Source organism: Dipteris shenzhenensis, chromosome 12, assembly GCF_047967505.1.
Source record: "Dipteris shenzhenensis isolate YYH24624 ecotype China chromosome 12, Dip_SZ_1.0, whole genome shotgun sequence".
NCBI lineage: Eukaryota > Viridiplantae > Streptophyta > Polypodiopsida > Gleicheniales > Dipteridaceae > Dipteris > Dipteris shenzhenensis.
In genome coordinates this window covers 11,046,551-11,061,943 of record NC_141607.1, presented here as the reverse complement: position 1 = coordinate 11,061,943, position 15,393 = coordinate 11,046,551, and the positions used below count along the sequence as shown (strand labels likewise).

At 43.1% G+C, this 15,393-nt stretch overlaps 1 protein-coding gene across 1 annotated transcript; it reads right to left on the bottom strand.

Annotated features, from left to right (window-relative positions):
• Positions 1–5,017: 5,017 nt before the first annotated feature.
• LOC147895811 (25S rRNA (uridine-N(3))-methyltransferase-like) lies at positions 5,018–6,812 on the bottom strand. Its single transcript, XM_087383160.1, has 4 exons — positions 6,457–6,812; positions 6,166–6,367; positions 5,780–6,049; positions 5,018–5,648 (listed from the first exon to the last, which is right to left on the bottom strand). The coding sequence occupies exons 1-4, from the start codon at positions 6,668–6,670 to the stop codon at positions 5,087–5,089; spliced, it is 1,248 nt and encodes a 415-aa protein (XP_087239286.1). The 5' UTR covers positions 6,671–6,812; the 3' UTR covers positions 5,018–5,086.
• Positions 6,813–15,393: the final 8,581 nt, after the last annotated feature.

The window sequence follows — 15,393 nt, the reverse complement described above, 5'->3', positions numbered from 1 at the left end:
TTTCTCCCAAAGGCACGCTTTGGAAGATGTCATCATGTGATGTAGAGAATAATGTCCCAATGGCAATTATCCTTCCACCCACAATCTTTCCAAGGTTTTTCCCACTAGTGGTCTATCGTGGTATCTTTCTTCACAACATCATGTTGTAGAGAGATTTTGCCATGCGGCCAAATCTAAATAGGCTATACATCACATGAGACCAATATTAGAGAAGGGACTTGAATAGACCCATTCAACACCCCATTTGTCATGATACATGAGGTTTTGGTAACATGGTTACCACCTAGGGCAAGAGGAGATGGTGACAAATCCATTAAGAGAGAGAGAGAGAGAGAGAGAGAGAGAGAGAGAGAGAGAGAGAGAGAGAGGGAGAGAGAGAGAGAGAGAGAGAGAGAGCAGGGGGAGGGAGGGAGGGAGGGAGGGGAGAGAGAGAGAGAGAGAGAAAGAGAGAGAGAGAGAGAGAGAGAGCGCAACCCTCTCCTACTCCCTTAGCTCCTCACCTTCACTGACCTGCTTGTAGGGCGTGACTCCTCAACTGCCCTCACCTTTGAGCCATTGTGCCATCCCCTATCCTTCTCGATTGCCCCAAGTTACCTTCATTGGGCATCTCTCTCCCCCCTTGCAATTGCTCTCTCAGCCCCCTCCACCTTTGCTTCACCTCTCATCCCCTCTCCTCATGCTTTGGGTGTAGTTGCTCCATCACCTCTACTCACCACCCCCTCATTGGCTTCTCTCTTCATCGCCTCTTCCCTCCCCTACTCCCTCAGCCCCTCAACTCCTCGTAGGGCATGCTTGCTCAGATCCCTTCACCTTTGAACCACCTTGCTTTCCACCTAGGGATTTTTATTTACCACCTAGGCCAACAGGAGAAGGTGACAAATCCATTAAGAGAGAGAGAGAGAGAGAGAGAGAGAGAGAGAGAGCCTCGCTCCCTCTCCCCTCTCCTACTCCCTCAGCCCCTCACCTTCACTCACCTCCTCTCCCAAGGCGTGACTATTCAGCTCCCCTCACCTTTGAACCATCATTCCATCCCCTATCCTTCTCGGTTGCCCCAGGTTACCTTCATTGGGCGTCCCTCTCCCCCCTTGCAACTGCTCTTTCAGCCCCCTCCAACTTTGCTTCACCTCTCATCCCCTTTCCTCATGGTTTAGCCCCTCACCTCCTCGCAGGGTGTGCTTGCTCAGCTCCCCTCACCTTTAAACCACCTTGTCATCCCCTGTCCTTGCTAGTTTCCCCTCGTTAACTTCATTGGGCATCCCTCTCCCCCCTTGTAACTCCCATCCCTTCTCCTCCCATCCCCTCTCCTCATGGTGTGGTTTTTCCCTCACCTCTACTCACCACCCCCTCATTGGCTTCTCTCTTTGCCCCTCTCACCTTCACCCCCCCCCCATTCCTCTCTACTACTCCCTCACCCCCCTCGTCTCCAACAATCAACAGTCTTTCTTTGCATCCATGTAGGTCACAATTAGAAAACCATTATGCCATAAACATGGACTTTTTACTTACCACCTAGGCCAAGAGGAGAAGGTGAAAAATCCATTAAAAGAGAGAGAGAGAGAGAGAGAGAGAGAGAGAGAGAAAGCAACCCTCTTCTTGTGGGTTTCTCGCTCCCTCTCCCCTGTCCTACTCCCTCAGCCCTCACCTTCACTCACCTCCTCTTGCAGGGCGCGACTATTTGACTCCCCTCACCTTTGAACCATCGTGCCATCCCCTATCCTTCTCGATTGCCCCAATTTTCGTTCATTGGGTGTCCCTCTCCCCCTTTACAATTGCTCTCTCATCCCCCTCCACCTTTGTTTAACCTCTTGTCCCCTCTCCTCATGGTCTGGGTGTGGTTGCTCCCTCACCTCTGCTCACCACCTCCTCATTGGCTTCTCTCTTCGTCCCCTCTGCCCTCCCCTACTCCCTTAGCCCCTCACCTCCTTGCAAGGTGCGCTTTCTCAGCTCCCCTCACCTTTGAACCACCTTGCCATCCCCTATCCTTGTCGGTTTCCCCCTGTTACCTTCATTGGGTGTCCCTCTCCCCCCTTGCAACTCCCATCCCTTCTCCTCACATCCCCTCTCATCCCCTCTCCTCATGGTGTGGTTGTTCCCTCACCTCTGCTCACCACCCCCATTGGCTTCTCTCTTGGCCCCTCTCACCTTCACCCCCCCCCATTCCTCTCTACTACACCCTCACCCCCCTCGCCTCCAACAATCCACCTAGGCCAAGAGGAGAAGGTGACAAATCCATTAAAAGAGAGAGAGACAGAGAGAGAGAGAGAGAGAGAGAGAGAGAGAGAGAGAGAGAGAGAGCAACCCTCTCCTTGCGGGTTTCTCACTCCCTCTCCCCTCTCCTCTCTCCTATTCCCTCAGCCCCTCACCTTCACTCACCTCCTCTCAGAGGGTGCGCCTATTTAGCTCCCCTCACCTTTGAACCATCGTGCCATTCCCTATCCTTCTTGGTTGCTCCAATTTACCTTCATTGGGTGTCCTTCTCCCCCCTTGCAACTGCTCTCTCAGCCCCCTCCACCTTTGCTTAACCTCTCGTCCCCTTTCCTCATGGTCTAGGTGTGGTTGCTCCCTCACCTCTGCTCACCACCCCCTCATTGGCTTCTCTCTTCGTCCCCTCTGCCCTCCCCTACTCCCTCTGCCCCTCACCTCCTTGCCAGTTTCCACCTAGGGATTTTTATTTACCACCTAGGCCAAGAGGAGAAGGTGACAAATTCATTAAAAGAGAGAGAGAGAGAGAGAGAGAGAGAGAGAGAGAGAGAGAGAGAGAGAGAGAGCAACCTTGTCCTTGCGGGTTTCTCACTCCCTCTCCCCTCTCCTACTCCCTCAGCTCCTCACCTTCACTCACCTCCTCTCTCAGGGTGCAATTATTCAGCTCCCCTCACCTTTGAACCATTGTTCCATCCCTTATCTTTCTCGGTTGCCCCAAGTTACCTTCATTGGGCATCCCTCTCCCCCCTTGTAGCTGCTCTCTCAACCCCCTCCACCTTTACTTCCCTTCTCATCCCCTCTCCTCATGGTCTGGGTGTGGTTGCTCCCTCACCTCTACTCACCACCCCCTCATTGGCTTCTCTCTTCGTCCCCTCTACCCTCCCCTACTCCCTCAGCCCCTCACCTCCTCGCAGGGTGTGCTTGCTCAGCTCCCCTCACCTTTGAACCACCTTGCCATCCCCTTGCCATCCCCTATCCTTGCCGGTTTCCACCTAGGGATTTTTATTTACCACCTAGGCAGAGAGGAGAAGGTGACAAATCCATTAAAAGAGAGAGAGAGAGAGAGAGAGAGAGAGAGAGAGCAACCCTCTCCTTGTGGGTTTCTTGCTCCCTCTCCCCTCTCCTACTCCCTCAGCCCCTCACCTTCACTCACCTCCTCGTAGGGCATGACTGCTCAGCTGCCCTCACCTTTGAACCATCATGCCATCCCCTATCCTTCTTGGTTGCCTCAGTTACCTTCATTGGGTGTCCGTCTCCCCCCTTGCAACTGCTCTCTTAGCCCCCTCCACCTTTGCTTCACCTCTCATCCCCTCTCCTCATGGTCTAGGTGTGGTTGCTTCCTCAACTCTGCTCACCACCCCCTCATTGGCTTTTCTCTTTGACTCTGCCCTCCCCTACTCCCTCAACCCCTCACGTCCTCGCAAGGCGTGCTTGCTTAGCTCCCCTCACCTTTGAACCACCTTGCCATCCCCTATCCTTGCCGATTTTCCCCAGTTACCTTCATTGGGCATCCCTCTCTCCCCTTGCAACTCCCATCCCTTCTCCTCCCATCCCCTCTCATCCCCTCTCCTCACGGTGTGGTTGTTCCCTCACCTTTGCTCACCACCCCCTCATTGGCTTCTCTCTTCACCCCTGTCACCTTCACCCCCCCCCCACATTCCTCTCTACTACTCCCTTACCCCCCCCTCACCTCCAACAATCAACAGTCTTTCTTTGCATCCATGTACGTCACAATCAGAATACCATGATGCCTTAAATGCCTCCTATTGATACAAAATCACTACCAAACAGTCTAAACTCATTCCATGAATGCAATCCCAATCCTAGGCAAATCACGATTTAGGTAGTAGCATGTGACACATTGACTTGATTATCAAGATGTGTTGCATCAAAAGAAACTTCTAGGCATGATTAAAGTCGATGAAGCCTTTCATCTTGCTGGTTCATCTTGTTGAGATATGGTGCCATGAGCACATAGATTAAAGGCTAACATATGGTATAGGAAAGAATTAATGTAGCCACCCTAAGATGTGGACTACATGATGTGGAGATGTGGATTGAGGATATTTACAAGGAGAGATGTGGATTAAAGGATCCCATAGATGTTGACTATTCAAAGGGCACTCTCTATATAAGAGGCCTATCATGTATTGTTGACATAGCACATTTGGAATAGATTGAGTGTTTCATACTTCCTATCTCTATATATATTTAAATACTTGTTAATATTTTTGAAGGTGGAAACATTCATTTATCTTTTTGTTTTCATCTTTTTTATAGATAGACCATTGGTTCGTGGTTAATTCTACACTCGCCAAATCTCAAGACTAGTCTTGGTTTATTATTTTTTAACCTTCCAAACGTAGTTACAAAATAAATAAACAAATGATGTTTCTAAACACCACAAAGAACAACAACTCATTGGTGGAAACCTAAGTATAATTTCATTTTTTTTGTATGGATGTAAACCATGCACATTTGTGAGATTTTGATGTGGCATCTAAAAATCTATGGGAAAAAAAAAATGAGCACACTAGGCCACCCCTAGAAAATTTGCAAATAATTATGAGGATGTGCTCAAATTCTCTAATGGCGTTATAGGAAAAGGATACCACTAAGCAGCATTTCAAACAATATAATTTCCCGATAAAGTACGTATTTTCATGCAACATTTCACGTTAAAAGATACAACATGGACTAATTTATAGAGAGCGTTTTGGGTGGAGAAAGAAGTAAAGATGAAGATGCTAGAATCTATTATGAGGGGATAAGCATGCTACATCCAAGGCAAAAGCAGATGCCCGTTCCAGACCACAAAACTAGTAGTCGAAGTGTTCAAGGAGAAGGCATCCGATTGACATCGCCAAAATTGCAGGCAGGGCCTTCAGCGGAATGCAAAAGCGGAATGCAAAGTATGACAGTGTGATGCCGAGGAGAAGAAGGCTGACGGACGCAAACATGGTAACGCACCCATGGTCGTTGAGTTCACGACACACAGATTGTTAAATTGATGAAATGGCCTCACATGCATTCCAACTTCCCGCTGGTGAACCGTAGATGCTTGTTGCATCAACCCCCACTCAAGCGCCCGAGTCCTCTTGCCACTTCCCTGCCCTTCCATCTCTTCATCATCCTCGTCGCGCTCACGAGGCCTCTTCATCGCAGCCTCTCTGCTTGCGCAATGGTTCGGTGCAGCAATCGTGCCTGCCGATGGCGGTGGATGCAGCGCCCATTGGAATGGGTTCCAATCCGGTTCAAGGATCGCCTCATCTTCGGGTCTTTCATGAGAGCCAACTGATGGAAAGCCCAGAGCCACAAAATTGCTGAGTGGAATAGTGGCAGGAGCCTCATGCGCCGACGAGAGGAGTCTATGCACAAGATTTGAGCCTCTGTCGAACAGGCGGGAAAGCTGTCGCAATGGATGAAAAGACTGGTTGTGCGAAGGGCTGCAAATCCCAACCAAAACCGGTTATGGAAACTATTAAAACCATGAAAGCATGTCTCCCCCTCCACCCTCTCTCTCCCTCTCTCTCGCCAAGTACTAGACAAAGAAACCATACTTCAAAAGAAACCATACTTCAAGATAAACTTGAAGGTCTTGCAGGCGCCAAGATAGAAAGTATCGGCAGAATTAGTTCCATCCCCCCGCCTGTTTACATAACCAGGATAATCTTCTTTAGTGAAGTCACAGCAGTCCTTCAGCACCAAGCCGCTCTTTGCAGCTTGCTTTTCCAGCTTCCATTTGCAATAAGGTTGTTTCACTTTATGCGACACATGGACCTCTCCATTGCATCTGAGAAGCTTGGCTGCATTCTCGAAGAACATCCGGACCAGACGTTTGTGGCGCCTGCTGATCACGAAAACGAGCCTCCTTCCTTGTCAGAAGTCGCGCTCAAGGTGTACCCATAGACATCTCATACATTCACGTATCAGGCTTACAGCGAAGGGCAGAGATTACGAGACCTGATAACTTGTTTATCCTCCTCTGCTCCGCAAAAGCCAGCATGGGGAAAGTTGTAAACAATGCAATCGAAGGAGAGATTACGAAGGATTGAATGCGCTGCCATGCAAGTGGCATCCACCCCATGAAATAGCAAAGCTCCGAGTCTTCTTAGATTGGTGAGATTGAACGCTGCTGCTCCGGCATAACGGCGAAGGACGGTATCTACGATCAAAATGAAAGGTAAAGTCAACAGACAAAGGAGGGCAAGAAAGCAAGAGCGGAACCCGCAGCAAGCAGAAAGAGCTAGCTACCTTCAGAATCGAGGGAGGTGGCGACGAGATTGTCGGCAGAACTGAAAGCTATGGCGAGGGCATTGGAGAAGCTAAAATCGCCTTCGCCGACGAGGAGGATTTGCTGGAGGGTGGAGTAGTGTTGGATGGTGCGATGCTGGAAGAAAGGGGAGGGGGGGTGGTGGTGCTGGGGAAGGAGGGGCAGAAGCTGCATTTGAAGAGAAGGAGCAGCCATCGCCAAAGATGCAGCAAGCAAACAAGCAAGCTTCTTCTCCTAAGAAGGCGGAATGACGGCCATAGTCACAGTCAGAGCTCGGGAGCAAATCTGCTCAAGCAAGCTTCTTTTAGCCATAGCCAGAGCTCGAGAACAAGTTTCTCTTAAGATGATGGCATGGTCGTCATAGCCAGAGCTCGAGAGCATCGCTCAGGAAAGCTGCTGCTGCTTCTTTTAAAATGTTGACATAAAGCTCTGTTAACGGCTAATTTTCAAATTTTCTCCAATTTGGACCCTCCATCTCATCCCCATCAACGGTTCCCCATTAATCTTTTTGCATGTTCAATTGCCACTTGGCTCTCTTTATTTTTTTTGCATATGCCCAAAGCAGTTATATAACTAGCTACGGGGAGGAAAACTAAGGGAATGAATTAGGATTTGCATTCCAAGGGTATTTGAACTCCAAGGAAGTCATGACTCTTCAACTTTGTCTTGCCAACCGTAACTCCTTTCTAAAGTTGACAAGAAATTCAATTCCAAATAAAAGAGTTTTGCAAACCTTTTGGGATAGACCAACTATAGATTTTCACATCCCAAGCATTTGTACTAGCTCACTAAAGGGATCCTTCTTCAAATGGGATAGTTTATAACCATTCACCAATCTTGCATATTACAAGCCACATTTGAAGGCCAAACATGCTCCAAATGATGGCTATAACAAGGCTCTTTAATAATTGTCTATCATGTTACTTGAGACAAACAAGGACTTTATGTTCCTTGAAAGCTCTTTGTTAAGCCTTCCTATGATCTCTCAACTCACTCAAGCAATGTTGCATACATCAAACTATATTGCCGCTCTTCTCACATTCATCTTCACAAATGTTGCCCATCCTAGTCCATTGCTTTCCCTCCCTAGACCCCCCTTTGCAAGAATTGCATTGAAATAAAGACTAAGTTTATATCCCTACATAAGAGCATTGTCCAACTTTCAAATTACTAGAAGGTGTTGAACCATATTTAAACTGCCTACCTATAAGAAGTGAGAAATTAACTTTTTCTTCTAGTCTAAACCCTTCAAACCCTTGATGCTCTTTTGCCGTGACCCTTAAATTATCTTACTCATGTGCTTCTTTATGGGTCTTCATCACAACATAGCTCAAAAAGCCACTCACCAAGCAACGTAGTTGATTTATCTTACCACACAAAGAGGTTTTTGATAATTACTTATTATGTTCTTTGAGGCCAAAAAGGGCCTTAAACTCCTGAAAACCTTCCCAATGATACCCCAATAGTGAACAACATTATTGTTCTTCTCACATTTATCTTAGTAGAGGGCTGCCCACCCCACTCCATTGCCTTTCCTCACTATCTATTCCCTTGAACGTGATAGATTAATCTTGTCAAAGGGCTACTAATCCAAGTCTTGCCTAGGCTTATTTGGCAAGCTTTATAGAAGAAATTGAACCTTGTAACTAACATATGTTGTGATAAGAAATAAGAAATAAGAAACTAACATAGCCCTCTGGTCTAAATCTGCCCACCTTCAAACACTCTCATTTGGATTTGAAATTCTAGAAATCTTTAAAAAGAACCATTGCCAAGATCAATTTTCCCTTGTGGAAGATAATGCCCCGATGTTTTTTTAATAATAAATTAGTGAAAAAGTAGTCTTTAATTTATAATGATGCAAGGAAGTTAACTATTGAGGCTTCCAAGCTTTGGGTTTAAGCAACAATTTAGTCCATTTTTTGTGAAATGAAACCCTAAATTATGCTATAATGCCATTTCAATTTAATTCAAAAAATTCCAAAATTTAGGGCACCTTTTATTATTGAAGTATGGCCCTTCTCTTGAAATATATAAGTTTTTAAAAAACTTTTCGACAACTTGTACAACTAGAGATGATCCCCCTTGAGTTTGAATGGTAGCCTCATAGCCTTAAAACACATTTTGGTCTCCACTATAGGCTACATGGATAGCATTTGCTGACTTCTAAAATCTCATTACATAATGGCTTTTATGCTAGCAAATTAAAATTACATTACATCCCTTGGGAAGGACTCAAAGTTGTAGAAACAAAGGTGGCTATTGTTGCAATACCTTGATTGGTAGGACTATGGCTCTTCAAGCTAACTTGTACTTAAGCCCCATGGGCATATGGTCTTTGGATCATTTGCTACATTAACTAGCTACATGTGCATTTGTACTAGTTTGCCAAATTGATCCTTCTCAAAATGGGGCTTGTAGACAATCTCCAACCATTCTACCCATGTTGCTTATCACAAGCCATGTTTGAAGGCCAAAAGTCCTCCATATGACCAACAAAATTGTGGGCAATTGTTTCTCCTATTTTAGAGGCAAAAATTGGTCAATCAAAAGTCATAAACAAGATTGTCAACCTCATCAAGAAAAAGCACACTAACATGTGGTTGATTTTTTTCTCCTCTTTGCTTTCCCCTACCACGAGCATTTGCGACCATTTTAGGGGTGTACTTTCCATTGTACGCATCATGACTCTTGCTTCTAAACCAATGTAGTTGAAGGAGACTTGAAGGGAAATAATATCTCCAATTTCAAATCTAATCAAACCAATCACCTTTGCAATCCAAAATAAATGGCGAAGAGGATCATCATCGGCAAGTGTTGCAACCATGGAGTCCATCTTTATACCTTGCTTACTTTGACTCCACATTTCTACAAGTCACTCTTGTCTTTTATGAGACCTCTGTACACCCAAATACATTTCTCTTAGTTGCACATTAATCATACCTTGCAATTGTTTATGAAGAGAAGTTGTTGCATTTTCAACTGGAGTTGTGTGAACTGATGGCCAATAGAAAGGAACATTTAGAGTGACATCATTATGCTCAAACCTAGAAAGAATTTGGGATTGATCTTCAAAGAACTCATTCCACCATCTTGTGTCCTCATCCCTTGCATATGTGTGGTTCTTCTCAATGAGATCCTTCTTTTCTTGAAGGCATTTATGGTAATCAATGTCTCTCTTTTGGCTTTGAGCCCATTGCACTTCTGATAAAACCTCCAGTGGCTCTTGCAAAGAAGTACAAATCATATGATCGGGAATGAGAAAGATAGAAATAGCAATCCATTCTCTGGTAGCCATGTTGGAGATGAAGAGTATTGCTTACCATCCTTATATGTTTTTTCATCTCTCATCTTTATGTGAAATTGATGCTAAAAGCTTAGATCGTTTAGCTATTGAATACATGTGTCGGATGAATTTGAACTATTTACAAAATTTCTAAAGTCAAATATTCCTTTCAAGTGTAGCACATGAGGATGTGGTGTATATGCTTCAGCTATATAAGTGAAATTATTGTTGTTAAAGTGAAGACATCGTGTAGTGCTAGCTTCTTTGAGAATGTGCTAAACATCTAATCATGTGTGTGACCAACCAAGAGGAACCCAAGTTTGACCTTTGATTCTTGTTCTCTCTAGCCGTGTTGTCCAATTGCAAATACAAGACCGAAGGAAGAGCCCTTCCCATGTTGAAATTATATGATGTAGAATAGTGATTGTTACATTGGCATCATTATGGACATTTGGATATTGAGAAGAATAAAACATTTAATATAAAGTATATGGATAATATATGAAATATTGAGCATGGAGGAGTACCTCTTTCATTCTTCAATTATGCATTTTGCCTCCTACTCTTTAACTTTGCACATATGCTACATATCCCTATTCTAACCTTCCTTGGAATGGTCACATTGTTGAAGTAATTATTCCCCAACCTTGTGAAATGGTGGCAGTAGCTCGTGTGTTGCTCATTACTATTTAACTCTCATCTTTGTATTTTGAGAATACTTTAAATCTTGTGTAGTTGTCAGTTAATTGTAGTTGGCATTACCTCTGCATGTTCCTTAAAATAGCTTTCCATCCATGAAACGGCAAACCTTCCATAAGGTCCAATCAACTTTCCATAACGGCGATTGCTCCATAGACCATCCTTCAAAGAGCTAGATTGAATAAGTTGCAATCTATTGTTGCCAAGAGTGAGTGCATGCTTGACTGCTCCTCTACAAACCAATATATGGTCAAGGTAGTATTCAAACACATCTTTTATAGCTTGCATGACCAATCTACATAGATAAGCTTCTTGCTCTTCATGATTAAGACCGAGCTAGTCAGATCTGATGGACTTGATCTTCCTAAATCCTAAATGTCTCAAGCAACCACCATTATGGAATCAATATACCATGTCTCAAATATTTGAGTTGCAAATAACAAGAATCATTTTCTCCTCCTACCATAGTTGGAATGTCTTCTATTGATGTATAGAGTCACTTCCTGATGTACAGCCATGTGATCATCATTGCTATCCGAAGTTGCCATTGTGCTCCGTTGACATGTTTCACTAGCTGGTGATGGTGGTGGATTCCAAGACTTGACCTCCACATTGCTAGATGAATGGAGGCCTACCTCATGTGGGAACACAATATCCTTGGGTGGTTGTGGCTCCAATGATTCAACATATGATTCCAATGATGACTCTAAGAGTAAGCAATCCTTGTTCTTATTTTTTGTAGAGCAGGGAGACTCAATATATGATTCCAATAATGACTTCTTCTGTAAACGATGATCATTGTTCCTTTCCCTATGCACAAGGGATTCCACATCAAGTGCCAATAAGTTGGATTTGGACCTGGCTCACCACATTTTGTGGTGGAGGAGACTCAATATATGTGTCTAGTGAAGACCCATCCTTTTGAGTTAAGGTTGATGGAGAAGTAGAATGGAGAATGGAAGAGAACTAGTGCTCCTAGTCATTTGTTCTTGATTGAGAAATGAGGAGAATGAAAGAATGGAGGACAATGCAGATAACTTAAATGTGCAGAATAGTGGAGGAGCATTGTTTGGGACATCCTAACCCTAAACCCCAATTTTAAAAACCTTGGAATCCAATTTTTTTAAAAAACCAAAAAATCAAGAAATGCATTGTTTGGGACGTCCTAGCCCCAAACCATAATTGTAGAAGCCCTGGAATCCAAAAGTTTAATTTTTTTTTAAAAAATCAATTCAAATCCATAGAGTATATAATAGAGGCCCCACAAGCACATTCCCCACTTGCAATGTTCATCCAGGTGCTCTTACTCATATTAAGCTAGAGACAATATTTTGGAGCAAATTTGAGGAGTGAATCATAGTGTAGAGCTTGATACTTCAAAATGGTTGGGTATGTATTTTCTATCAAACATTAGAGATTCCATATGGAATCAAAATATTCCTTTTTGAAAAGTAAATGTTTTAAAGGTATTGTTGTGCACATTTTTTGTTTATCAGTTGAAAGGAACCTACATAATGTTGATGAAGTTATGCAATAGTTGATAACATCATTAACATGAGTCATAACTTATGAAGAAACTTGATAACATCATCGAGTTGTGTCATGACTTATGACAAAACTCGATAACATCATCGAGTTGCGTCATGTGTCATTTTCTAACTTAGTGCTATTATGAACAACAAATGACAAAACTCGATAACGAGTTGCTGAAGAAAACATAAGAAGTATGTTTGTGGAAGTTTAAATTTGATCTCCATCCCATGACAAAGGCATCGATATGTCTTGATAATAGCATCAAGTGTACTCATGCCTGATGATAGAAGTTGATGATATCATCAAGTTATGTCATAAGTTGAAATAAAAGAGCAATGTCAGAGCTATAATATGAGTTAGAATGGGAAATTAGAGCTATATTTATGCTAGGATTATTGCTTGGTTCTTGTAGGGCATATGTGTTGGTTAGATGGAATTTCCTTCTATAAGGAATTGTGTAGTAGGTAACGACCCCCTAACCTTGCACCTAATTTTTGAGTGCCTTATGCTTTAATTTGAACAAAGTGTTGGGGCCATCATTTGGGCATTGTAGATCCACTCGTGCTCTAAATTTTGAGCCAAAAAGTTGCCAAAATGGAGTCCTAGTTCAAAAGTTATGGCCATTTTACTATTTCTATATTTGTTATGACAAAATTTGATGATGTTATCAAGTTTTGTCATAACTTATGACAAATTTTGATGACATCATCGAGTTCTGTTATAACTTATGACAAAATTTCAATATTGATGTTATGGACATGGTTGACAAGATCCCAAAGTTGAACTACACATTTTGCATAGCTGACATTCCATTTGGTTATAACATAAAGGGATTAACGTTTGACCAAAGCCCATTTAACTATAAGAAATCCACACAATTGATGGGGTTCAAGCATCATCATCAAAGCCTCAACCTCTACTTTATGATGAGGCTAGTGAAATAAGGACACTGGGATAGGTTCAACTATTGTACAAGGAGATATTGTTACCTCTGTTGATAAGACAGGAATAGATTGTGTTGATGTTTAGTTAGACATTTGGTTTTTCATATAAATTTTGACATATGAACATATTTTAAGATATTTAAATTATCAGTGTTCTATTTGTCATAAGGATTTCCCATTTAGTACATATTTCACATGTACTTCATTTGGTTTCTTGGTTATAATATAAATAATAATATCTTTCATGTGCATTTGGTTTGAGTGAGGTTTGAGTTAAATTTCTATACTATTGATGATGATGAAATCTTAGGGTGACTTTGTGTATGTAAAATATTTTTTGCAACCTACAAATAAATATTCATAGTCTAGCATGTGTTTTGAAGATCATATTCATGTGTAGTTAAGTATGAAAACATAAGTATAAGTATCTAGTGCATCTTAAAAAGTTGCATTGCATAAATTTGTGCCCTTTTTTGTAGAGGAGTGTGGGGTAGAAGAGATGCATCATGGCACAAAGAGTGAGAGCACAAGTGAGGCAAAATCCATGTATTAGAATGAAGGAATGACCTCCATTTTATAGAAAGAGAGGATGGTGTAGGCACCTCCCCTAAATCAGTGGCAATCAACCCCTACATCAGTGGGATTGGCCTAAGGAACCTCCCATGTGGGGGCCTTTGGCTTACATCATCACTTAGGTCACACAATAGACACATCATAGCACTAGATGTGCCTCTACAACACACACACACACACACACACACACACACATGTGACTCCCCTAGATGCACACATGCACCATAGAGCAAGCCCTTGGCCATAGTTATCCCAACATAGCAACCCTCAAGGGTTTGCCTCTTGCAATGTCAAGGATACATCTAGACTCATAGTTTCTCATGCCATCTCATGGTAGTCACACATGGCCATCTCATGGTGGTTAAGGATAAATCTATGTCTAGGATCCCATGCTTGCAAAGGTGCCCAAGGGTCAAGGTTTAACAAAATGGGATAGACCAAACATATATCACATGGCCTTTATCATATGGTGACCAGAGGTGATTTACAAAAGATATGACATTATTTTTGGAGTACTACTCCAGGCAGAGAACCTCAAAATTTTACCAAGTGATGATAAACAAAAATTCAAAGACAAGTTGCTCAAAAGGCAAAGTCCTTGTCTTCTACCATAAAGTTGGATGCTTCTTTTGCTGATGGAGTTCTCTCTTCAACCAGATTTGTCATAGTCCTCTTTTTCTCATTGCAAAACTTTTCATAGTGATTATTCTTTCCACAATATGTGTGAGGACACAATGGAAGCTGAGAGCGAGAGAGGGAGCTTGAGAGACACAAGTTTTTGGTAGATGTAGAACACCCTAATCTTCTATTTCATCCATATATATGTGTTTGAGTATTATACATAATCGGGGTTAAGGTACAGTGGCCTTTAACCTCGAGAACCTCCCACTTAAAGGCCATGTGCTTTTAAGGGAGAACAATCAATGAGCATACTATCCAATGCCCATCAATACACCACATCTGCAAGGTTATCATCTGTATGAACCTTGACAAGCTCTATGCGCTTGTCCTCAAGTGCCTCCCTGATAAAATGGTACTTGACCTCCATGTGTTTGGTCTTTGCATGAAAGACCAGATTCCATGCTAGCTGAATAGCACTCATGGAATCACTAAGCAATGTTGGTACACCTGTATGAATCCCCAAATCTCTCACTAGCCGATCAAGACATATAGCCTCCTTGCAACCCTCTGTACCTGCAACATACTCAACCTCTGTGGTAGACAAAGCAATGCACTTCTGTGCACGAGACATCGATGACACTGCACCACCTACAAAGATGAACACGTAACCAGAAGTGGATCTCCTGCTATCCACATGCCATGCATAGTTGGAATCTGTGTACCCAAATACATGCATCTCTCCTCTACCAAAGCAGATAGACACCTCCTTGGTACCCTTCATGAGAGTGCTCTCAACGGAAGCAAGAACGGAAGAGGGAGAGAGAGCGAGAGAGAGAGACAGAGAGCCACACAAGTTTTGGTGGGTGCAGAACCACCCTAATCTTCTTTTTCATTCATTTATATATGTGTTTGAGTATTGTACATAACCGGGGTTAAGGCACAGTGACCTTTAACCCCCACAACCTCCCACTTAAAGGACAATGTGCCTTTAAGGGAGAATAACTAGTGAGCATACTATCCAATGCCCATCAATACACGACAATACTCAAACCGCTGACTAGGTAGACTCTTCGTCAGCATATCTGCAGGGTTATCATCTGTATGAACCTTGACAAGATCTATGCACTTGTCCTCAAGTACCTCCCTGATGAAATGGTACCTGACCTCAATGTGTTTGGTCTTTGCATGAAAGACCGGATTCCGTGCTAGCTGAATAGCACTCATGGAATCACTATGCAATGTCGGTACACCTGTATGAATCC